General features: G+C 50.8%; 1 protein-coding gene and 1 long non-coding RNA gene across 29 annotated transcripts in view; one reads left to right on the forward strand and one right to left on the reverse strand.

Moving 5' to 3' along the window:
- Positions 1–24578, forward strand: part of FRMD4A (FERM domain containing 4A) — a 491624-nt gene that overhangs the window by 462614 nt on the left and 4432 nt on the right. For all 6 annotated transcript variants that reach the window (XM_059910391.1, XM_059910396.1, XM_059910410.1 and 3 more), the window contains 6 exons: positions 2291–2519; positions 4956–5012; positions 6784–7021; positions 7822–7989; positions 9853–10739; positions 13039–13135. In XM_059910391.1, the coding sequence (XP_059766374.1) occupies positions 2291–2519; positions 4956–5012; positions 6784–7021; positions 7822–7989; positions 9853–10739; positions 13039–13135 (1676 nt within the window). The remainder of the gene's footprint in view (positions 1–2290; positions 2520–4955; positions 5013–6783; positions 7022–7821; positions 7990–9852; positions 10740–13038; positions 13136–24578) is intronic.
- The window catches only part of LOC132357140 (uncharacterized), a 32121-nt gene continuing 11582 nt past the window's right edge, over positions 4040–24578 (reverse strand). For 11 of the 23 annotated variants that reach the window (XR_009500176.1, XR_009500168.1, XR_009500171.1 and 8 more), the window contains 6 exons: positions 23888–24111; positions 22817–22924; positions 21485–21571; positions 19212–19580; positions 17159–18499; positions 13753–16109 (listed from right to left, as the gene is read on the reverse strand). This is a non-coding gene — a long non-coding RNA (uncharacterized LOC132357140). Of the gene's footprint in view, positions 4263–8716; positions 9520–13752; positions 16129–16700; positions 16981–17158; positions 18500–19211; positions 19581–21484; positions 21572–22816; positions 22925–23887; positions 24112–24578 lie in introns of those variants that run through there. The other 12 variants (XR_009500184.1, XR_009500163.1, XR_009500177.1 and 9 more) reach the window with 12 other exon arrangements.

Genomic DNA, 24578 nt, shown 5'->3' on the forward strand with positions numbered 1-24578 from the left:
ATGCTATTGAGCAGAGGACTTAAAAGGGCAGGAATCGAAGCCAGTGGAGACAGGAGTTCTGTGCGTATTTAGTCTTTTTACAAAGCGAGGGGAACCGACGTTCTTGCGTGACACGTGCAGTGGGCGAGCACGGGGCTGAGTTGAGAGGGGAACGCACGCGCCCTGGAGACAGTGGGAGGGGTGGCTCGGTCTCCTGAGATCTGTGGTAGCAGGGCCCCGTCCCCGGGTGCTGGGAGCACTGGTGGATGCGCCAGAATGCCTCACCCAGCTCTGGAGGTGCTTTTCCTCTTCTGTAAAACGAAGTTCGGAACCCTCATTTCTCTGGCTGTCGCTGGGATTAAGAGAGCCAGTGCACGGAAAATACTCAACTCGGCGCTGACACCTGCTGGATGCTCAGTAAACAGGAGGAGGTGTCGGAGAAGGTGTGCTGGGCTGGGGCTGGGCCTGGGACTTTACCGGGGTCAGAACTGGGGTGCGGGCCGGTGGGACTTAGGAAACCCTCTGGTGGAGTATTTTTCAAACCCAGCTGTCATCCGAATTGCCTGGAAACTTCCAGTCCTCTTGTGCTGGGCAGACACCTGCACTAAAGGATCCGGGGGAGACCCCCCATGTATGAGCGCCACCCACCTGCACCCCGTTGTTCTTCCCAAGGTCCCATCACACCTACTCGTGGTGCCTCCTCTACACTTTCCAGTAAAAGATGACTTAGGCTCCCTGAGAATCCCACTGTATCCCTGCCTCCTCACCTGCCTCTGCAGACATCGCTGGGAAATGCCTGTTTCTCCTGAGAATGCCCTTGACGTCCTTGTTCACACGGCAGGCAGCCATCTGCGCAGATGGGCTGCCGGCCTCGTCCTTGGCTCGGTTTAAGTAGCAAGAGTTTGTCCTGGGCTCCCACAAAACTCCGGGTCGGTGTCTTGGGCCAGGGCTGCCCTGACAGCCCGCGAGCAGCTGCGAGGCTTTGTCCTTGGTGACTTGTTTGTCTGAAGGCCACGGGCAGGAGTCCACCTCGTCACTCTTCTCCCGGGAAGGAACGCAGCGGGCATTTGCAGGAACTGGGGAGTTTATTAGACCCGTAATGTTAATAATAGTTCCTTTAATCCTCACCTTCCCCTCTCACCCCTGGGCCCCCTCCCTTCGGTGCTCAGGAGGAGGTGAAGTCCAGCTCAGAGTTGTGTGCCTGATGGAGGCACCCAGCCTGGCACGTGGGGCTGAGAGGCGAGGCTCTCGTATCGGCCTTTAATTCGGAAGGTCTCTTGTGGCTCCAGCAAACTTGGTGACCTGCTCCTCCACGGTTAAATCCGTTCCTTTCGGGCTTTAGCCAGACCGGGGATCCCCCCAGAGCAAGATGCGTCCTTGGGCTCCCCTGGCCTCGCTGGTCGGCGTTTGAAGAAGGCACCAGCTGAGCCGCAGAGAAGCCACAGCTAGTACGCTGGCCCTGCTTTCATCCTTTGGGTCCACCGGGCGTCGTCTGGCAGCCACAGCTGCATTTCTGCCGGGTCCAAAACTCCCCTTGAGGGGACATTCATCCACCTGGTCCTTGCGGCCAAAGTGAGGGGTAGAGAGGAGGGAGGGAGGGAGGGAGGCACACAGGAGAGGAAGGAGTGCCCAAGAGTGGTCCAGGAGGCAGGGGACCCGGCTCCACCACCACCGGCCGTCCACGCTTGGGGCGCGGCCGCTGGTCACCCAGTGGAAGCTTTACGTAGAGGCAGGTGTGAGCGGACCGCCGGAGCTTGCGGAAAGAGCTTCCAGAGGAGGCGTGAGGGGGTGTGGGTAAGGCCCAGCGTGCAGGGCTCAGAATGCAAGAGGCAGAGGGCGTGTGTGCGGGGGGGGCACCCATGGGAGCCCCCTGGTAGCGAGCCCCCAGCAGAGCACGACAGAGGCCACTCTGACAATAGCGCTGCCCCCTCTGCCCCAAATGGGAAGGAAACACCAACCCAGTGGGCTCTGGATCTCCAGGAAGGCTGGGTCTTTGAGAGCCTTGCTGGAGACCTTGGAAATGAACCCCAGTGACCCCCAGGCCTGCAACAAGGAAGCTTCTCAGGGACGGTGCGTGTCTCCAGGATGGAGCAGGGGCCGAGGCTCTCAAAAGTGGGCGTGTCCAGGGCCCTGGCTGCCGCGGACCGGAGGAGGGGGCGCTGCGGGGCGGGGCCGGGTTGGCGTGGGTGCCGAGGCTGCTGGCTTCCTGTACGCGTGTCTCCAGGGACGGAGGCTCGCTGGCCTGGCGCGGGCGCAGGAGGACGGGTGTCGCCCGCTCGGCATCCCCCTACGTGTGGTCTCCTTCTCACAGGAGGCCGAGCTGGAGCGCCTGGAGCGGGAGTTTGCCATTCAGTCCCAGATTACGGAGGCTGCCCGCCGGCTGGCCAGTGACCCTAACGTCAGCAAGAAACTGAAGAAGCAGAGGAAGACCTCTTACCTGAATGCACTGAAGAAGCTGCAGGAGATTGAAAGCGCAATCAACGAGAACCGCGTCAAGTCTGGGAAGAAACCCACCCAGCGGGCCTCGCTGATCATCGAAGGTCAGTGCCAAGCCCACTCCCCACTGTGGGCGCCGCCCTCCCCCACCGACCCTCAGAGGACTGGGTCTTCGTCCAAGGCATGAACCGAAAGCCCAGCCCCCTGAGCGACCTGGCAAGCTGCTTAACTACTCTGTGCCTTAATCTTTACATCCATAAAATGAAACTAGAGAGACCTGAGAGCCACGAGCGCAATAACATGCACTCAGACCCAGAGACGAAAGGGGATTTACACCAATCAGATGGTCATTGTCCCTCCTGATGGCCTCTTGGGAGAACGCTCCTCTCAGCCCTCACCGGGAGCTGAGCCCGGGGCCAGCCCAGGCTCCAGCGTCCTCAGAGACCTGGTCACCCTACTCAGGTCTGGAAGGAAAGCCGGGTGGCTCAGGCACCCTGAGGCCGGCATCCCCGCAGCCCTCCTCTGTCTCCAGGGGCTCCTGTCCCAGTGCTTAAGCTACGGAGGACCGGACTGCCCCCCTCTGGTGGTCTAGAGCCCCAAACTCTGATCAGGAGTGGGTGGGGATTATATTCGGTGAACACGAGTAGGAAATACCCCAGAATTCACTACCAACCGTCAAGTCTCTCCAACTATTATGATCCTTTTTTTTTTTTTTAAGTCAGCAAATTCTTTTTCTTTTAATAGAAGTATAGTTGTGTTGTGTATCACGCTGTGTTAGTTTCAGTTGTACAGCAAAGTGATTCACAAAAGAATAGATACGTGTATTCTTTTTCAGATGCTTATAGGTTATTACAGGATAATTTAATATAGTTCCCTGAATACAGCTTATTGTTTACCAAATTCTTTAAAATACATATCAAGTCTTCTTTCATAGTTTATACACATTTAAAATATTTTTGCTCCAGGAAGACAGAAAGTAGAAGAGAGGTTACAAGGGGGCACTGGGAGAGGGGAACAGGGAGTTACTGCTTCATGGGGACAGAGTTTCAGTTTGGGAAGATGACAGAAGTTCTGGAGGTGGATGGAGGTGACGGCTGCACAACGATGTGAATGCACTTAATGCCCCTGAACTGTACAGTAAAAATGGCTAAAGTGGTAAATTTTACATTGTGCCTATTTTACCACCGTTACATATATTGATATATTTTGCTGCAACCTAAAAATGTGGGCATCCTGGGGGAGGGATGATATACTGGTGACTCCAAGATGCTAGTCAAGGCTGTGTCTCCTAATTGTTCATAGTTCATCAAGCGATATGAATAAAGCGAATTCCTAGTTAAAAGTGAGAGAGATCATAAAGAAAAATCCTTTTGCTCTAGGTAATTTGGAATGACTATCCTTCCCCACCTCGTCCCTTTGTCACTGGCCAAGACTGTCACTTTCCCTAACAGAGCTGCATTCAGCCAGCCCTCCTCTGTCTAATGCCTCTTGGGACCTCCTTCTGTCCCCTTGAAGGGACTTGGGGGGTCCCAGCACTGTGGAAACGTCAGCAAGGCTGACAGAGCCTGGGAAGGGCACCGGAGGGACGGACGTCCTGCTGGTCGACCACAGAAGAGCGTGGTTTGCCGGCCTGCCCAGTGAGGGCCATTCGGTGAGGACGGCCAGCAGAGTCTGTTTGTAAATCGCTATCTGACCAGCTTGGTCCCATCTATGCCCGTAGCCGTTCGTTTTTAACCGCTCAAGGATGTACCTTCTCCATTTTGCTGCCTCCTTGAAATAACGTTTCATCACACGACGAGCCCACTTCAATTAGAGGAGTGATTCATGTTCTTCTTCCTCGCCTTAGCCTGGTTTGTTATTTGAAGAGAGAAAACATTAAGCTTGGAATCTAAAGACCTGGCACCTTTTGCTAACTTAGCCAGGAGAGCAGCGTAGCCTCAGACAAACCACTCCCCCCCTAGACGTCCCTCAGTTTCCCCAGCTGTTAAAGGGGGAGGATCATCTTTCTGTCTCCCTCTGGGTGTGTTCTCATGGTTAATTGAATAGTGTCTATGAAAATAAGCTTTGGAGAGAGAAGCTGTATTTATTTAGAAGCTTGTTTTGTCTGCTAATGACTCAAGAAGTTTATTGAGAAGCCATTTACTGCCATATGAGCCAAACCAAGCTCCTCGCCCTAGTTTCGCTTGTGTAGAACAAACGGCAGTTCACTTCCTTGGGTTGAGTCAGAACACGCCCTGAGCTGGGACGATGATGTGGCTTGGCCAGGCCAGGTGGCCTTTATATTGGATATTAAACTGCTGAGCATTGTTTTTGCCAATGAAACAAAGACCGGGCACATTGCAGTGTCAGGGATGGGGGGTGAGTCATGACCCACCACAGGGACTGTCAAAAGAAATGCCCAACAGCATTTTGATTGTGTTTCATGGGTTGTTTTCTGATAGAGGAGGGTATGGGATGGTGGGAAACCCACTTTTTTCACAGATAGGGCTTTGTCTAAGGGATGTGCTCACCTCATAGACTTTTGCTTTTTGTCTTCTCAGATGGAAATATTGCCAGTGAAGACAGTTCCCTGTCAGATGCCCTTGTTCTAGAAGATGGTAGGTTGTCTGTTTCCTGCTTGAGAACTCGGAACTGGGATTAAGCTGTGTGTAGTCTGGGACAGCCCAGTGGGAAAGCCAGGAGCCAGACCAACATGGCGCCAGGTTCCCTGTGATTCTTTCATTTCCCATTGGTCATCTGTTTGGCTGAGAGTGGGTGGGAGCTACAGAAACACACGTCTATTGGAATTTTATTATGTCCTGTGGCCCGGAGGTAAGATTTAAGGTGATCGTGAATGGTGTTCTACTTTTTTAGTTGCCAAAACCACATTTTTACCTGGACAGACAATTTAAACACCACGCATAGTTTCCTTTGGAGTATTTATAATTTCTGGAGGAAAGAGGTGGCCATTGGTTTGGGTCACAAAGATTGAAACCTGCTAGCAGAGCCTGGGGGTAGCCAGAAGCAAACAAGCCTCTGCACCTTCCTGAGAAATAGTGAAAGTGAAGGGGAGATGTCCCTTTAGACTCCTGGTCAGGCCTAGGAAACTGTCTTCTTCTTTCCCATTGACCTCTAAAAACCTAGTGATTCTCAGAATCTTTTCCTGGGAGATTCTTACAAAAACAGAAGTGACCCATCCCCTCCCCCCAGCCCATCACCACCACCACCACCACCACCACCACCACCACACATCGGGGAAGAAGGGATGCCAAACCCAGAAGCATCTCTGAGAAGGTTCCCATGGATTTAAACCCAACCTGGGGAGGTCAAGGCATTAATGACGTGGAAATCTATTAAGTGGCAGTTACTTTTTTTTTTAATTAAGTAATTAATTAATTATATTTATTTTTGGCTGAGTTGGGTCTTCGTTGCTGCACAGGCTTTCTCTAGTTGTGGCAAGCCGCGGCTACTCTTTGTTTCGGTGCGCGGACTTCTCATTGCGGTGGCTTCTCTTGTTGCGGAGCACGGGCTCTAGGCGCACGGGCTTCGGTAGTTGCGGCATGCAGGCTCAGTAGTTGTGGCTCGCGGGCTCTAGAGCGCAGGCTCAGTAGTTGTGGTGCACGGGCTTAATTGCTCTGCGGCATATGGGATCTTCCCGGACCAGGGCTCGAACCCGTGTCCCCTGCATTGGCAGGCGGATTCTTAATCACTGTGCCACCAGGGAAGTCCTGTGGCAGTTACTTTTTTTGCGCTTTAGGGAAACCTCAGGCGGGCAGTGGTAAGTGGCGATTCAGACAGAAAACATGAAAGATCTGTGTGGCTCCTAGCCATAATGATAACCGCAAGGATAATAATCACTGACATTGATGTGGGGAAAGGCTGGTGGCTTATTTACCCAGTTGTCTTGGCCCTGCTCTTTGCCATCAGATTGTCATATTTTAATTCATTACACTGGTGGGAGGAAAGGACAGGCCTGCAGGGGACAAGGGGGTGTGATTTGAATATCAGAGATCCAGCCTGTGGCCTCTGTGGACTCCAGTCTCTGCAGGGGAGGAAACGGGAACGTTTGAGGGAGACCCCTCTGTGACGGGGCAGGTATAGATTGTCATCGGCTGATGTTGATGCAGCGCCTGTGATCAGTTTCCTCCCCATGTGTCAGACCCCGGACCTCCCAAGGGGCATTACTGCTTCACATGGGCCCCCAGTCCCATCGCAGGCTTGCTCCTGCCAGGGGCTCTTTCCTTACTGATCTGAGGGTACAAGAGTGAAATTGTAGCACATGCCCGCTGACGGCTGACGTCTGGGCGGAGGTGGGGTAGGGCGGCGGCGTCCGGGGGGTGGGCGGGAAGGATGGCCCTTGCTCACTTCCTCTCTTTCCTCTTCATGCAGAAGACTCTCAGGTCACCAGCACACTGTCCCCCTTACAGTCCCCTCACAGAGGGCTCCCTCCTCGGCCACCGTCGCACAACCGGCCGCCCCCTCCCCAGTCCCTGGAGGGACTCAGGCAGATGCACTATCACCGCAACGACTATGACAAATCGCCCATAAAGCCCAAAATGTGGAGCGAGTCCTCCTTAGATGAGCCTTACGAGAAGGTCAAGAAGCGTTCCTCCCACGGTCACTCCAGGTGAGCTGGGCCGGGAAGGCCATACGAGGTCACTGTCCACGCTTGGGCAGACTCCCAGGGCTGTCCTAAGTAGCATCCGCAAGTCACCCATCCCCACGGCCCTGGGTGCGCGGCCCTGGGGCTGCCTTTCAGCAGGGCTGCGCCACAGCGCCCTCTGCTGCTGACCTGCTCGAGGTGCAGATTCGTCCTTCCCAGGGAAACGGGGGTCTGGGCTCCCAATCCACGTGTTGGCCCCTGGCTTGAATGTCGTTAAATTCCCTGGGAATTAATTAATTAGGATATCTTAGGCAGCAGTACTCCGAAATGGCATATGAGAGAGCCCACTCGTTAAGAATCCCAGAGTGGCTCAGAACCCTGAACTATCAGCCGGGAGAATTCTGGAGCCAAACAGCTGTAATCTTAGCTGTGTATCAGCAGCTCGTTACTCAGCTGATGTGGGAGAGAGGGGTTTGGGAAGGCGTTTCTGGACTGCTGCTCTGTTTTTCTCCTTTCCTTTTCATTATGTCCTGTAAAGCTCCCAGTGGGTACCCAGACAGGTAAATATCTGTCTCTTAGAAACTGTGGCTCAGGGCAGGGGCTTCGCAGAACAGTCACACTGCCTGTCCCGGAGAAGGCTGGTGAGGGTCTTCATCGCACGTTGCCCTGGGCGTCAGGGATAAGGGCTCACCCACTTCTGGGGGAGTCCCGGGCAAGCTTCCCCGACACCGAGATTGAAGGCCCAAGGCCATACATAGTCAGCGACCTGCGGGAAGGTGCAGCTCTGTCTGGCGGTGACCAGCGTGGCCTCCTCTGCTTTGCAGTAGCCACAAGCGCTTCCCCAGCACGGGGAGCTGCGCTGAAGCGGGCGGGGGAGGCAGCTCCCTGCAGACCAGCCCCATCCGCAGCCTCCCGCCCTGGGACTCGCAGCGCAGCGTGCCCTCCACACCCGACCTCCGAGTCCGCAGTCCCCACTACGTGCATTCCACGAGGTGAGTCCACCCATCTCCCTCCCTAGACCAGACCTGCCTTTGTAGAATTCGGCATTGCTGGACCCACGCGGGCCCAGATAAGCCGTGAGCTGGAGTCAGGACTGAACCAGCGAGGTAGGTTCTTCTTTAAGGGAAGCAGAATCAAGAACTGAGCTGGCAGCCGGAAGCCCGTGGGAGCCAAGAGGCACGTTATATCCCACTGTCCACGCCCAGTGGGTAGTTGGTCGGGAGTTGGTCGGATAATCCCCTGGAGACAGTGGGCATGGAAGGAGCTTTCCTAAGCCACAGAAGTGGAGGCCGGAACGGCTACCCAGGTTAGCAGGGAAGAGCACCGGGACCAGACAACCTTGCCCTGGTGGGGTGGTCTTTACTGGACAGTCCTCATGTATCTTTCTACTGGACAGTCCTCATGTATCCTGGACTTCCTTTAATGCCCCAAGGTGTAAATTCATTCAAGAGCAAAAGGAACAGGCACACGTGAGGCTTCAGTGAATCACACCTTCCTTTCCTAAAACGAGGCAAAACCAAAGCCATCACTCCATTTTCTCTAAAACTAAGTCCATAGGGACCGTAGCTCGAAGGACAGATGGTGTGATATTCTGTAAGTGGTGAACCATTTATGTAGGGTACGACTGAGCTCTCCAGGCAAGAGTCTCTTGTCCATTCATTCTCATTCACTCATTCATGCAACAGATATTTATCAAGTGCCTATATGTACCAGGTACTATTCTTGGGCATAGAGCCGTGGACAAAACAGACCACGCTGTGCACTCATCAGACTGCCGTTTTAGTAGGAAGAGAGTCACAGTAAAGAAATAAGCCAGTGGTGACAAGTACTGAGAAGAAAAATGAACAGGGCAAGTGAGTGAAGGGAGAGACCATTTAAAGGAGAGCATTGGAGAAGGCTTCTCTAATAGGGTGACATTTGAGCAGAGACCTGGATGGAGGTGGGTAGCAAGCTCTAAGGATATTCAGGGAACAGCAGGGTCAAGGCCCCAGACACAGGCCTGCACTCAGCATGTTCCAGGAGGCCGGTGTGGCCAGAACAAAGTGATGGAGCGGGGTGGGACCAGAGAGGAAACTGAGGCCCGAGTCAAGGAGGGCCACACAGTGGGGACTTCGCAGTCTACCCTGAGTGACAGTCAGCCCTGGGAATCGCCTCTTCCTGTACTTGGTCAACCCAGCCATGGTGAATTTCTGTGCAGTCCTTGTACTCTGCCCCCCCCCCATATTGATGGATATTTATCGTGTGGCTCCAATAAGCAGAATGAATTGTAAACAAAGAAGTGGTAAGTATTTGCAGCCGTCATTTTTAAGGGTTCCATGTGCCACCAACCTTCTGTTTTAGACAAGTGTGTTCATGGGGGAATGGAAATCTGTCCAGTACTCATAATAGTACTGTGTGGAACCATATGATTGCTTCTGCTGGGCTGTTTCTTGACCTACAAAAATGGGCATTTCATCTGGCTTAACATAATACCAGAACGGGGATGATCTTGGTTCGCTGGTGACCATAGACTCTCTTTCCACCTTTAAAAAAAAAAAAAAAAAAAAGACCTGGCTATTGGCATACTTTTTTCAGAAGCCCTTACGTGGGCACTTTGTCCCCATCGCCCATTCGGAATCGAAAATCACGGCGGGGATCAGCGTCCCCTCCCGGCCCGGTCTTCACCTGGGAGGGATGGGAAGCACCTAGATCCCCAGGGTCCACGCCCTTAGACGCGCTCTCCTAGATGCGCGTTTGCGGGAGGCTCTGGGCCCTGCGGCCTCGCGCTCTTTCCGAGCCCGACGACCGGAGCATCGCCGAGCCGCCAGCCCCTCCCCCGGGCGCCCCCGACCCAGCGCGCCGTGGTCTCCCCGCAGGTCGGTGGACCTCAGCCCCACGCGGCTGCACAGCCTCGCCCTGCACTTCCGGCACCGGAGCTCCAGCTTGGAGTCCCAGGGCAAGCTCCTGGGCTCCGAGAACGACACGGGGAGCCCCGACTTCTACACGCCGCGCACGCGCAGCAGCAACGGCTCGGACCCCATGGACGACTGCTCGTCGTGCACCAGCCACTCGAGCTCGGAGCACTACTACCCGGCGCAGATGAACGCCAACTACTCCACGCTGGCCGAGGACTCGCCGTCCAAGGCGCGCGCGCGGCAGCGGCAGCGGCAGCGGGCGGCGGGCGCGCTGGGCGCGGCGAACTCGGGCAGCATGCCCAACCTGGCGGCGCGCGGCGGCGGCGGCGGCCACGGCCACGGCCACGGCCACGGCGTCTACCTGCACAGCCAGAGCCAGCCCAGCTCGCAGTACCGCATCAAGGAGTACCCGCTGTACGTGGAGGGCGGCGCCACGCCCGTGGTGGTGCGCAGCCTGGAGAGCGACCAGGAGGGCCACTACAGCGTCAAGGCGCAGTTCAAGACCTCCAACTCGTACACGGCCGGCGGCCTGTTCCGCGAGAGCTGGCGCGGCGCCGACGAGGGCGACGCGGGCCGCCTGACGCCCTCGCGCTCGCAGATCCTGCGGACTCCGTCGCTGGGCCGCGACGGCGGCGCCCACGACAAGGGCGCGGGCCGCGCCGCCGTCTCGGATGAGCTGCGCCAGTGGTACCAGCGCTCGAGCGCCTCGCACAAGGAGCACAGCCGCCTGTCGCACGCCAGCTCCGCCTCCTCGGACAGCGGCTCCCAGTACAGCGCCTCCTCCCAGAGCACCTTCGTGGCGCACAGCAGGGTCACCAGGATGCCCCAGATGTGCAAGGCCACGTCAGGTGAGGGGGGGGGGCGGTCGGCGCGGCGCGCACCTGGTCGGTCTGGAGGTGAACTGGTGGGGATTGAAGGTGTTCTTAGAGCAGGCAGGAAGGAGAGACGGTTAATGCTAGAAACCTAGGTGTCAGATGTGTGAGACCTTCCTTCCCCTCCTTCCTCACCCCTCCCACTCTAGCCTAGGTTTTGCCGAGTGAGGAAGACCTGGGCAGGGGTGGGGCAGCGCATCCTAAACCCCAGCCCAGCCCAGCGGGGTGCAAACCATCCCTGCAGCCACTTGTCCTTGTAAGGACAGAGATCCAAGCAGTGGTGAAGTCCGTGCCTTTCAGGGTTTATCCAAAGGTGCGCCTTTACCCTGGTGAAGGGGGCGACAGTAGTAGGTGAGAGACAGCAGTGGGTTAGAGACCTGAGCGGTACCCTTGCAGGGGAGAGGAACACTTGAAGCCCTGAGATTTGGCCAGTGTCTCCCCCAGGTGGCGCAGACCGGCTGCAGAATGAAGTGGCGAGCTCTGCCTGTGACTTGCCCTGGTGACTTCACGGAAAACTCGAGACTGCTCCTCGAGATCCCGTTTCAATGATGTTATGTTCTGACCAAAGTAATTTTTGTAAAGTGCTTCTGATGCCCCGTTGTTACATCTTAAAGTTTTCATCATCAGAGGAAGGGTTACCGCATATGCTTGTACTCAGGGCATCGAGCAGTACCGAATCAAGTGAAAAATGGAAGAAACCGTTCTCTCCCTTAAGTTAATCCCCTTCCCACTCCGTCTCCAAGAAAGAATAACGATGATTAAAAAAAAACCCAGTGTTTGTCCAGCAGTCTCCACGTCCCTGCGGGGTTTTCAGCGCCAGCAGACGCTAACTCAGTTATATATCTTAGCGCCCACAAAGAGGGGAGATTGCGCGGTGATGAGAGACTTGATCGGAGCGCCTTTCTAGTTGGTAGATGGGATGCTGCCCGATCACGAATCGCCTGATCAAAGCCAATTAAAAAAAGAGCGACCGCATCACACTGACTGTAGGAAAGAAAGTGGGAGAGGATCTTGAGACATAATGAAAAATGGGTTTTCAAGTATCAGAGTAAAATGAGAGCAGCAAATGAAAGGAAGTCCAAGTCAGGATTTGACTTGTGACTGGAAAGAAGGCTAAGGGCAGGCAAAAATCCAGGGGAGGGAGAGTGATCTTATAGACAGAAACTGGGGGTGGGGGGGTTCCTCTTTGGGGAACCGAAGGAGATTCTTGGGGCCTGGGGAGAACCGGGCGAAAAGGAAGGAACGGCCGGCTGCCCGGGTGTGCCAGCTCACAGGGCTTCTGCGTCCTCTTCCCCGATTCCCAGTGACTCGTTTATTATGGCGTTTATTATGTCATTGCCAAATGACAAGTTGCAGAGACAGGAATAAATATGGTTCAGGCAAGGGTGAGAGAACCGTGGACTTCAAGGCCTGAGAACCTTCTCCAGATTCCTCTGTCATCTGTTAAAATCAGCCCAGTGAATTATGCCATCAACTTCCTAGGAGGATTTTTGAGAATAATGAATGAATATATTATGTATATCATTTAAAGACCATGGTCCCCTGTAACCCTATTAGGAGAAGCTGAGGTTGGACAGGTCAGGAGTATTTATGTTCTGTCGAAACTGTAGCACTTGTCTAGTAGATTTGCTTTACCTAAAGAGATTCGGTAAATCTTTTGGAACATATTTTGGACTAAGCATCCTAATGAAAAAGATTGCATTCCCAAGGAAGCAGAGGGATGCATTTAAGTAGGATTTACTTCCTACTGAGTTTTCCCAACTAAAAAATCCTGCCCACATCAGTAAGCTCCGAGTAGTCAGATTTGGATGAGCTTTGAAAAGCCCTGCCCCATTTGAAGGGTCCTAACGTGGTAAATTATAAGCCTGAAACGGCAGAGACAACAAGCTCAGAGAACCTTTCTGGAGGTTTTCTGTTCGTAATACAGAACAGCTTTAACATTGGGGCCGTATCTGGAAACGCCGTGTCCAGAGAAACAGGTCCTCCCTGCGCCAGGCCAGCCCAGGTCCCCCTCCGAGGACAGTGGGGGCTGTCGCCATCCCTGTGGCCACTTCCCAGTGGCAAAGCGGGGACCTAGGACCCCAAGCGAGCTTGACTCAGAATGGAGCTGCACGGCTGGGGGGAGAAAACGTCATTGGCCAAACGTGGGGAGAGCAGAGGGGTGGACGTTTTCCCACGGGGACCCTGCCACGGGGTCACAGGCAGAATCTCCGGAAAGAAGCTCCTTCACTGCCCCGTGTCTGACCCGTGTCTCTTCTGCGCCACCTACACGCAGCTGCCTTACCTCAAAGCCAGAGAAGCTCAACGCCGTGCAGTGAAGTTGGAGCGACGCCCCCTGGCAGCCCGCACCACATGCTAACCTGGCGGACTGGGTGAGTTCCCCTTTCAGACCTCCGACCCTCCCCCCTTCCTGGTTTGCAGTGATCCTCCGCGTTCTTCGTCAGTTAGAGCATAGCAGGTATAAGATCCTAGTGACAGAGGGCTTATCGGCAGAAGGGTGAGGTACTGGGAAACCGGGAATGATGTACAGCGCTGGAAACTTCTTCCTCTCCGGAGAAGCGCCAGGCGCTGCTGTTACCTTCCACCCCCTCCTTTCTGGCGCTGTCCCTTTATTCGGGTGAATTTTCTCTACTCTCCTTCAAAGTTGGTGATGGTCCCGAAGATGTGGAGGGAGCCGAGTGCGCTTCTTTGGCCAGAATTCCAGACAGCGCTGGGCTTGGGTTGCGAGCACCCCAGGCCAGCCAAGGAGAGATTCAAGAACGCACCCACACCCACCCCCGGCCTGAGCCCCGGCCTGCCGCTTTGCCTGCTTGGCAATGCGTCCGCTGTCTTGGTGTCAGGATGCTTCTTAAGGAAAAAAAAAAGCAGAAGGCTCGGATTCTCTCTCAGTCCCGGCCAAGCCCTTGTTCAGAACCAACAACAAAGGGGGTCGGGTACCTTGAGACCCTAAGAGGTGGCCCACAGTAAAATGATGAAACCAAAACTCAGCTCCTTTTTCAGCTTTAAATGTAGGCAGAGAACACCACATAGAACAGTAAATCTCATGGACACTTAGGATGTTTTCAGGTACAGAAGAGTCCGGCAGGTACACGTGACCTGCTTCCTGCTCCCCTCACCATCCCTGCCTCTTCCGTTGCTCCTAAGACGTGGCCTCTAAGTGGATGCTCCATTCTGTCATTATCCAGTGGCTAAAGGAATAAGAGGTCCCTTTATCCAGCTTTATTCAGGTTCTCGTTTGCTGGGGCATCCGTCGGGATGTCTGGGAAAATTTGACAGCTGTGAGTTACACCAGAGGGAAACTACAGGACCCAAACTGGCTCCACCTTTCAGGCTCTGTTCTTGGCAGACGTTTTTTGTTGCTGCATATTTATCTCTAGCGATTTTAAACCAGGCTTTATTCAGCCTTAGTATTTGACAGAAGGGGAGCTCACATTTATTGACTGCTTGCTGTGTACTCAAAGGCTGGAAGCCTCTTCTAACATATCTGAGCTCATATAATCCTCACTGCAATCTTGCAAGGGAAGTACCCAGATTTTTTTAGTTTTATAGACGAGGCTCAGAGAAAATCAGTGTCTTCCCAATGTCGCACAGCTGGATGGTGCTGGAATTTCAGCCCTGCACTCTGTGAGCCGACACCAAAGCCTTGTCTTTTTCCACCAAGCCAGTGGTTCTTAAAATGTGGTACCCCAGACCAGCAGCATAAGCATCGCCTGGGGTCTTGTTAGAGATTCACTTGTCGGGCCCATCCGTGACCCAGTGAATCAGAAACTCGGGGTGGCGCCCGGCGGCCTGGGTGTTAACAAGCCCTCCAGGGGATTCTGACGCACTCAGGTGTGACGATCCCTCACCGACCCACCCCACGCTGCCCCTTACTCTCTCGAATTAACAGACCCTGCGGTCCCAACTGCCGGTGTTCTGTGTCCACTCCCACTGCCTGGTCTGTCTGTAGGGCAGCAGCTACCCCCGTCCTTATTACACCCCCTTATAACACTACCTTACGTGCCACCCACACCCCACCTCTAGCTCGTGTGGTCAGGCAGCTGCTGCAGGGCTTAGGGCCCAAGAGTTTCAAGAAGAAAGACAGATAGATGGATTCATAAAAGAATGACAGATCTTCTGTGTATATGGTACCTCCACTGGCCAACCCATCTCACCCCGAATAAGGACCTTCAGATTTCAGGCTGTCTTTCTGGCTCCTCCAAATTTTCTGGATCACACCCAGTCTCACCTGATCTAAATACATGATTGTTATTTGACTGACAGCAGGCTTTGGAACTTACGAGCACCCCTCACCTGCCTTTCCCTTGGAGTGGATCTGGGAACATGCCCATGTTTGATCACACACAGCTAGTGAGGATTCGAGACCAATTTGAAACAAAAAGGAATTCTGGTCCTTAAACTTTTATTGGATTGAGTTGAATTATCATTAATGAACAATAACTGTTCTCTGTGATGTGATAAGAAAATAAGAAATGGGTCAAAAGTGCCAAAGCCTGGCTGCCTTCCTAACAAAACTAAAGAGGTCTTTGACGCCCGCGAGGGGGCTGAAAGTTGCGCAAGGCCTGTGTCATGTGTCACTAGCGCTTGGGTGCAGTCAGCTGGGCTTTGCAACGCATTAATAAGCTACTAATCGTGTCTGTGTCAGCCCCTCTCTTTAACCTGACCTCTCTTCTCTTCCTTCTGCTTTCCTTTGTTCAGAGAAGCAACAGAAAACTCGCCCATTATGGATGGGTCTGAGTCTCCAACTCACCAAAGTACTGATGAATAGAGGTATCGTAAGGGCATGTTTCGTTCTTACAGCCTTCCCCCTTCACTGCTCATGAGTCTGTGATCTCAGATGTGCTGCAGCTGTGTTGCCTTTGCCCGTATGTATCATAATTTCCAGAAGGAAACATCTGAGTGGTGTGGAAGCCGTTATTTTCATGTCTTATTTCTAGATACATGTGGAAGTCGATGTTTATATGTATGTTTTTACATCAGGTGTGTGTTTGTTAGATATCCCCACTGCTGCTTCCCAGAAAAGACCACAAAGTATGTTTTAGACTTTCCCAGGCTCTTCGTACGTGCAGATGCTTGTAGAAGCTTTTACGGGTTTTAGTGTTCAATGTTTGTTGAAAAGAACAGCATCGTGCAGTTTGTATCTCCAGGCGCCAAGGGCAGACTGAGTTGGTCCAGAGCCACGTGATCACCCACGATTTCATCCCAGTGTGCTCGAGTGACGGCCGTGCACTCTACCAAGCGCCGTAGGGCCCTGCTTTCCAGAACGTGGTCCACAGGCGAGCACCGTCCTCACCATCACCCAGGAGCTTGTTAGGAGGCAGACTCTTGGACATACTGAATTCAAATCTGCATTTTAACAGGATCCCTGGGTGAATCAAATGCACGCTGGAATTTGCAAAGCCCTGCTACAGCGGGCATAAAAACATGAACACCTGGTCTGGTTCCTCTCCTCAGGGGGAGACAAGGTATTGAAATTGAGAGCATTTCAAGGGTTAACTAAAAAGGATACCATTCAGAAGTGGCTAAAAAAAGTGGTAAGTTTACTCAATCAAAAAACGTCTCTTGCAGCACTTATGTATTAAATGCCCTGAGACTTTAAACAAATGCTAAAAGGTTTCCAAGGGGAGAGGGATCCCTTCCAAGGCCCGGGGTGCGAGGAGGGGGCTCGAAGGGTGGAGGCCAGTTCAAGGGCAAAAGCAGCACAGATGCAGAAACAAGCAGGGCTGTCTGGGGAACAGGAGGGTGTCACTTTGCTGTAGAGAAAGAGTGAGACTTCAGCCTGAAAAGTAGGGTAGGACAAGATCCTGAACCAAAGCGGGGAGACGTGGAACAATTTTTACTGCAAGTGCCCTGAGCTGGCAGATGGGGGATTCGGAAAACAGGGGCTGAGCCTTTGAGAGGAAGATGATAGTGTTAAAAAAAATTCAACTGAGCATATTTGAAAGAGCTTACGGGCTTTATTTCAGTGATTCATGAATCAGGCAGCAGCCAGTCCGGCAGATAGAAAGGAGCTCTGGGGAGCTGTGCAAAACGAAAGACATGCAGGCAGAAAGGAGCAGGAACGAGGGAGTTACACCAGGTGAAAACGCGGGTTGGCTGTAGCCCACTCGCTCTCCGTTAGGGGACGGCAGGGGTCTGTCGGGCGGACGCCCTCCCTCGTGCTGATGGGCGAGTCCCGATTTGACTGGTTAAAGATTCCTTTCTGGGGGAGCTGAAACTATAACGTCACGTCTCGGTTTGGTGATATGGAACCTAGCCTAAGCGACTTCATTGTGGGTCTGCTGTCTTGTTTTTAACAATTCCCCCCTTTTCATCAGACTCTGAGCCTAATTAAGAGAAGTGATCAAAATTTAAGGCATTAGCGCTACTCCCAGCTATGGCTTTGGAGTTCTTACCGTTTTTTTTGCTGAATCTCTGTGTGGTCTTCACAGGTCACGGCATTGGGTTCACGGTCTTTCAGTCGGTCATTCTCTTTGTTCCTTTTCTGACGTTCTGTTCTGAGGGAGATCATTTGCTTGGTAGCTAGTGGCTGCAAAGCTGCATTTAAAGCTTTTGCGAGAATACAGCACACTACGGCGACTGCCGTGACTATTATAAGCAGAATAATCCCCAAGGAAAGATCCCGTTGGCTGGTTTGTTGGCCTAAGAAAGTGACTGGTTCGTTCAGTAATCTTGCATGGCTGAGTCTCACCTTCCCCAGAAGTGTTGATCCAGGTGCAGCAAGTGGTGGTGGTCACAGCACAGACATCTCCTTGTTCAGCTAAAGGATAATCAACCAGAGGCTTCTCTTATTATCAAGAACAACTTTGGCCAGAGAGTCTAGGGATTTTCATGGGGCAGCTGTTGCTTTACCAGCAGATTCTGGAATCTTCAAGAGGTAAGGAGAGCTTCCTGGTCGTGGCCTCATTTGCATCAGCTCCTGGCCGGCGGAGTAGGGCTGCTCCAAAGGAAGCAGATTTTGAACCACTGAATGCTTCCCGGTAATTCCTGTTTCCGTCTGTGGCTCGGGCCCCAAAAGGTGACAGCCGTGGACGCCAGTACACCTGAAGGGTCTGTAGACAGCACAGGTGGTTTTAGTCTCATTTCCCTTGCCTTGTGTCCCTTTCTTTGTACAGAGCCTAGATGCAGGGTTCCCCGGGGTGTTAACCAGAGCCAAGGAAGCAGATCCCCAGGGTTAGGGAGTGGGACACAACAGAAAGGTGGGCTGGCTGAGGTTGGTCCAGAGAATCGGAGGCATTGGAAATCAGGGAGCAGTTCGTGATGGACAGAACAGCGTAATCCCCGGCATCGTGATAATTCAAGCAGTCTTTGAGGTTAGATTTACCCCCCTTTGCAACGGCCTTAGGTATGTGAACCAATGGCATTATCTTTCCAAGCCAGAGCAAAGCAAAAAAGATGGACAGCAAGAAATCATAAAAACCTTCACAGTGTGAGAATTAGGAAAAGGATGGTCAGAGAGGGAAGGAAGAATGGAAAGACATGTTCTTGATCTGACATCTTGGGAGGAAGCAGTCTGTCTCGATGGTGGCTACTTCTCTTGCTAGTCGGTTTGATTGATTTGAGATCTCCAGCTTTTTTGCACGGGACCAGAAGTCAGGTGGAGCCTTCATCAGTTGTGAAATATGTACCCAAGTTTGGACCCCTTGTGATATGGCAGCCATGTGGTGGTCAAGAATTCTTGGTAGGTTCCTTGCCATGAATCTCACTTTTGCAAAAGCATCAGAGTAAAACAATAACTGTAAATGACAAAAGAACTTAAAAATGCCCATTGCTAAAGATCTGATGAGAGTTCATTATAATGGAATTGACAAGGAAATTTGGTTATTTCTGTGATAGACAATATTTTAAGATAATAAGAATTATGACTGATAACATTATACCAAGACATATCAGATTTCTAGGAATTTCACACAATTTCTAGAACACTTAATTATATTAATAATTAAGTGTTATTAAAATACAAATAACCCAAGATGATTTATCATCACTTAGTTGGCAATGCTTGCCATGTAACTGAACAATAAACCTAAGTAGTTTAACATCTCTCATGAGGTAAGAAACAAATCCTTTTAAATCTGATTTAGATAACCATAAGAACATGGGGGGCACAAATGTACTACGGTTTACAAGATACTTGTGTCAAGTTGGGCAAGGAGAGTTATGATGAGAGAAAGGTAAAAATAAGGCACTGGGAAACCGGGCTGCAAAAGTTTAACACTGTAGCTGACATCGAAGGGACTTCAGCTGTTGCTTATGATGGCACTAAGGATGATTGATAGAAGAAAAATCGGGTTACAGGAAGGACCAGGGAGTCTCCAACCTTACAGACAGATCGGAGTTTTAAATGACAAATACAGAGTCTGAAAGGTCATGTCCCTTGGCAATTGCCTGGGAGACATGGGCAACCCGGAGAGAAAACAGATAAGTGGAGGAGTCTGGTTAACTTACCCCATCGTGATTTCCACAGTAAAGAGAACAGTGGTGGAAATCAAGTTAAGTTATACAGGCCTGGCCTGTTGTCTTGGGATAGCTGTCTATGTCTGATGTCGTCTGCTTCTGGTGCTGGGAGATCTTAAGTGCGAGATCACCAGTGGCTTTGCTGGTTCATTCTGGTCCTGTTACTCCTTTCAGGTGGGCCGGATGCCTTCAAGTTTAGCTGTGCAGGAACTGGCGAACAGTACCAGAAAAGATCCTTTCCAAGGAGCAAAGCAGGAGTCCTTTAGTTGGGGTCTTTTCCAGCGGATGGATTCTCCAGGAAGTAGGTCATGAGGGGTGTCAGTGTCAGGCTGTAATCTTGTTCAGCATAAGCTTTTTAACCTGTAGGAGGAATAGAGAATAGATGACTAGCAATTTTTTAACAGGTCCTGTTGGGCAATTTGAGGGTCACAGTTCGGAGACTGAAGCAGATGCATGGGTCTGCCAGATGCTGTTTCATCGGGAGTGAGCTTAGGTTTTTCAAAAGGCAAGGACCTTAGATGCAAAAGGACCAGTGACAGCACCTTGGTCAAAGTCTCAGGAAATTTTCCTAATTGGGTTTTAATGATGTCATTAGTCTTTTCTCCTAGTCCTGAATGCAGCCTGTATAGCATAAGAAGGACTCTCCAGAGTTCTCGGATTACCTGGCCAGTAAAATGAGTTCCTCAGTCATATGCAAAAATGATGGGGGTGCCCCCTATAGGGAAGATGTTTTGAAGTAATTTCTTTGCTACAAAAGAGGCAGTTGCTTATCAACAGGAAAAAGCTTCTACCCAGTGAGAAACGTACAGATCATTTGTTGTTAACAATTCTGTTTAGATTAGTCATGAAAATTTCTCGAGGCATTAAACAGCTAGCCAACATCTTAAGTTCTCTTCCTTGGTGACAAATTTTGTAACAGAGATTAACATGAACTTATTTGACTAATAAACCCAGGTAGAATAAAAGTTGTACATATGCATTATATTTAACATACCTACTTTAATTAAACCAACAAACTTAAGTTAGCTTTCATTTACTAAAGATTTTTCCTAGATCATGCAAACTTGAAAAACATTTGGGTTAAGTTTCTGTATTTCAGAGTTTTAGAATACTTAATTTGATAATCGCTTATTTTTCTGTAAGCCAATTAAATATGCTCTTTTGCAAATTAATTTTGGCAATACCACTCAGAGGTAGAAAAACATTACAAATATACAATGTACATAGATAAACATACAGACAGATGCAGAGATCGTAAAGCTTTTGTTTTAAAATTTTAGCCATGAGACAGGTACAATAATGCAAAACTTACTAGTTTATAGAAGAACAGTTTTATCCAAATCCTGTTTCTGGAAGTTGGAGTAAGGTAGGGTTACCTGCTCAGACGGCTAACGCTTTTCATTACTATTTGTGGAGAAGACACTTAAGATTTTTCACTCACCTAAGCTCCAAACAGCCTTCCCCATCTTTTTTTTCCTTCTGGCGAGAATTACCTGCCTGAAGTTTGTGTTTCTAAGAGCTGGCCTAGGTAAGAATTCTTGGAGGAGACCAGGTAGAACATTCACAACTCAAAGGCACAGGAAAAAAATGGAAGTTCGTCCAGGAAGGACTTTTCTTAAATCCAGGTATTTTACAATGTCTGCAAGCCTTTCGAGATGAAGAAGGGATGTCTGGGGATTGACAGAAAGGATAGGTGGGCTTTGAACTGCCTCTAGAGCGGCATCTCTGTTCTTGTAAAGACTAGGCCTGTAAGACAAGGACAGGCGGGGAATTGGGTTGCAACGTGAATGACATCATAGCCCATCCAACTGCATCATCTTCTATTTGCTTCTTTAGATCAGGGAGAAGATCTTCAACTAAGATGGAATGCAAGAGATTCCTATGCTCTAGATTTAGAGCTTTGTCTTTGGAATGTTTTTCTTTCCCTCTGGGCACATAGCTTCATTTTGACTTAGGGGACAAAGCCTTTAAAAAGTTCCTAACGGGCTCTGTATATCAGCTTCCAGTTTGGCCAACTTCTGACCATAGAGCTACTTAAACAATCCTTTTAAATATCTTGTCAGGGGGACAAACAGTAAATATTCCTGGCCATACTGAAAGACCCCATGGATGCAAGAGGCATTCCCAATGAGGGTGCAAAGGACACCACTCTCCCAAGCTCCAGAGCCACTCCCAAAGATAACCAAAAGAAGGAAAGACTTAGTTCCCCTGAGGGCTGGCACTAATCGATAGGACCTCAGCCACAAATGTAAGGTGCAACTTACATTTCTGTTATAGCTGCCCAACCTGACGGTCGCCAAGCCAAGTTCTCAGGACACAAAACGAGACAAATGAGAAGGCAACAGCTGTCCCTGGGAGAGAAAAGATCAACCAATGGGTCTGGATTTGGAAAGGAAGGGACATGAACATTTACCTTTCTCTCTCAACTGGGCACTGCAAACAGAGGTTCAGGAGAGGTGACTCTGGTCAGAATTCTCACCCCTTCCAGCTTCTGCCAGATTTACCAGGATCCCATCTGCAGGCTCTGGAACAACTGGGGTTTAGAGAGTATAGCTCCACTAATCTACCAGAATTTGGCAAGGTTTTCCATTAATTTTAGTTTCCCCTTGGCTGTTGAAGGGAATAACTGGTAGCAGTTACAGGAGAATCCATGGAGTCCCATCAGCCCTGGAAGAGCCCAAATGGGGGTCCTTCTTTGAGGGCAGATACGGGAGTGTCCGTAAGGCCACCAACTTGATGGGCTTTTGTTTACAGTCATGCAGTCTCTTCAAAGTGGGGAGACAGTGCAGACAGAGGACGAGTATAATGAGGCAAGGTGGAGAGAGGGGAGAGTAGGAGTTAACATCAGTCTTACAGTCTTTTATTTTGGGTATCTCTTGTATCTATAATTGTTTTATTATCCTTTTGCAATGAATCTTTCAGTGAAGCTATTTGGGAATTTTGAAGCCTTTTGGAGGCTTCCTCATGCCAATTAAAATAGGTATCCCATTCCACTTGTTTGATTTGGGAGCCCTTGCTTTCGGGTGCACTTCTGAAGTGAACAGTCTTGGCTAATTGGAACATTCCTCATGGTGACCATTGCCATTTTAGTTTGTCTTCACTAAGATTGGTCCATGTGCATGCAGACAGACCAAAAATTTTTTAACACAAAACTGCTGGGGGTGGTTCCTAAGGCCGGGGCAGGGGGCCACCCTTAACGCATTTAGATGACTGGGATCCCATTTTCGGAGTTTTTCCTAGAACAAAGAAAAAAATCCTCGATAGCCTAAGGCGTGAGCTTAGGGCTGGGACTTGGGTATTATTTGACAGTTTGCCTTTCACAGGATACTTCTTTGTCCTGGTGGAGGGCCTTTGCCCGTGACCAGGGGTCTCATTACATGGAATTTTCCTGCAGATGGCCAGTGACCTATTGTGAACCTTGCTTGGCTGTGACCACCTTATCCTTACCCGGGAGCCTTGTGTTTTGCAGACAGTTGTCTCTCGTTAGGTGTTTGACCCATGCCCTCCAATTTTTGTTTTAGTTTTGCTCTCGGGAAAACTACACGTTTGAATGTGAACCAAGTGCATTCTAATTCAGAAACCAAAAGAGTACTCACCAGAAGGACAATCTGTCCTTGCCTAAGTCCTGAATAAAGTCGGACAGATCAACCAAAAGGAGGGAGCTTGAAATCAGAAGTCTCCTTTGGATCCCATGGCTGCCACCACTGTTAAAAAAACAAGTTCAAAGTTTAAAGATCTTGTTGGCTTCATTCATTCAAGTTGCAACCCAGTTCCTTATGGAATTAGAAACTGTCCTTGTCTTACAAACCTAGTCTTTACGAGAACGGAAATGCAGCTCTAGAAGCAATTCAAAGCCCACCTATCCTTTTTTTTATCAATCCCCAAACATCCCTTCTTCATGTCAAAAGGCTTGCAGACATTGTAAAAGACTGGATTTAGGAAAGTAAAGTCTTTCTTGGAGGAACTCCCATTCTTTTCCTGTGCTTTTGAGTTGTGAATATTCCACCTGGTCTCCTCCAGGAACTCTTACCTAGGCCAGCTCTTAGAAACGCAAACTTCGGGGAGATAATTCTTACCAGAAGGAAAAAAGAAAAGCAAGGCTCTTTGGAGCTCAGGTGAATGAAAAACCTTAAGTGTCTTCTCCACAACTGAGCAGGCAACCTTAATTGATTCCAGCTTCCAGAAACACGATTTGGATTCTACTGTTCTTTTATACACTAGTGGGATTTGCATGATCGCACCTGCCTCATGGCTGCGGGCACACACGGAGCCGGCGTGTTCTCTTTCCATCCCTGCCTCTACTTCCTGCTCCTGGTGGTCACATCCTCGGGAGGAAGTGCACAGCCCTGTGGTGTGAAAGCTGCTTGGCCTTGCTCGGGCATTTGCCCGTCTCTGACCAGTGACTGGGGTTAGAGGACTCTGGCCCCCCCGGGCCACGTGGCCACCCTCAGTGAGGGTAGGGCAGACACCCTGGTGGAAAGCACCACCAGGACGACGCAGAGTTAGGGAGAGACTGTCCCGCCGATGAACAGTGTACGTCCACCGTGGGGTCCAACCACCTTTTGCCACGAAAAGTCTCTCAATCCCTCAGGCACGATGGCACAGGTCAGTTTTATCAGGGTGGAGAGAGAGTTTGCAGGGTGGGTAGGATGGGATCAGCTACTTACCACCGGAAGACAGTGATAGACGGGCAGGGCCAGTTCCGGAATTAGGGCCTTGATGTTACTTTGCTTCTGAAGCCACCTTTAAGCGTATTAACCCCAGTATATATTTCAGGGGTTCCAGGCACAGGACTCTCTTTAAAGGCCTTGGGTTTTCCAACGTTGATGGGTTTTTTAAAAGCCAGATGAGAAACCTTCACGAAATCCAGAATGCCTTCATCCACTTGTTCCTAGAGAAATCAGCAAATCAAATAGAAAAATGGTGATGATGGCTTATTCTCAGTCATAAACTGGTTCACGAGGTTGTGCTGAAGACGCTCCTGAAACCTGCTTTTCTTTGAGTCTCTTCCTGCCACCCGTCCACAGCCATAACGGTAGCGCAGGGCATGGGGAGATCAGCGGCAGGGGAGGAAATCATCTTCTGACATTTATGCAAAGTCCTGATGCTGTTTCCAAATAGGTATTTCTACCCCCAAAACGGCGTGTGCTCTGGGGAGGTCAAACTTGAAAACCCAGCTTGAACAAACCCACACCTACTAACTCAGAGGCACAGACCCGTGTCCCTCACAGGAATGTTATTCCAAAAACTGAAGGCTGTGGTTAAAGGCCTACAGGTTTCATCCCTTTAGAAATCAGCACAAATGAACACTCAGAAGTTACCAGGAGTAAAAGCTCTAAACAAAGGAAGAGCACAGGC

This window comes from Balaenoptera ricei, chromosome 2 (assembly GCF_028023285.1).
Source record: "Balaenoptera ricei isolate mBalRic1 chromosome 2, mBalRic1.hap2, whole genome shotgun sequence".
Lineage (NCBI taxonomy): Eukaryota > Metazoa > Chordata > Mammalia > Artiodactyla > Balaenopteridae > Balaenoptera > Balaenoptera ricei.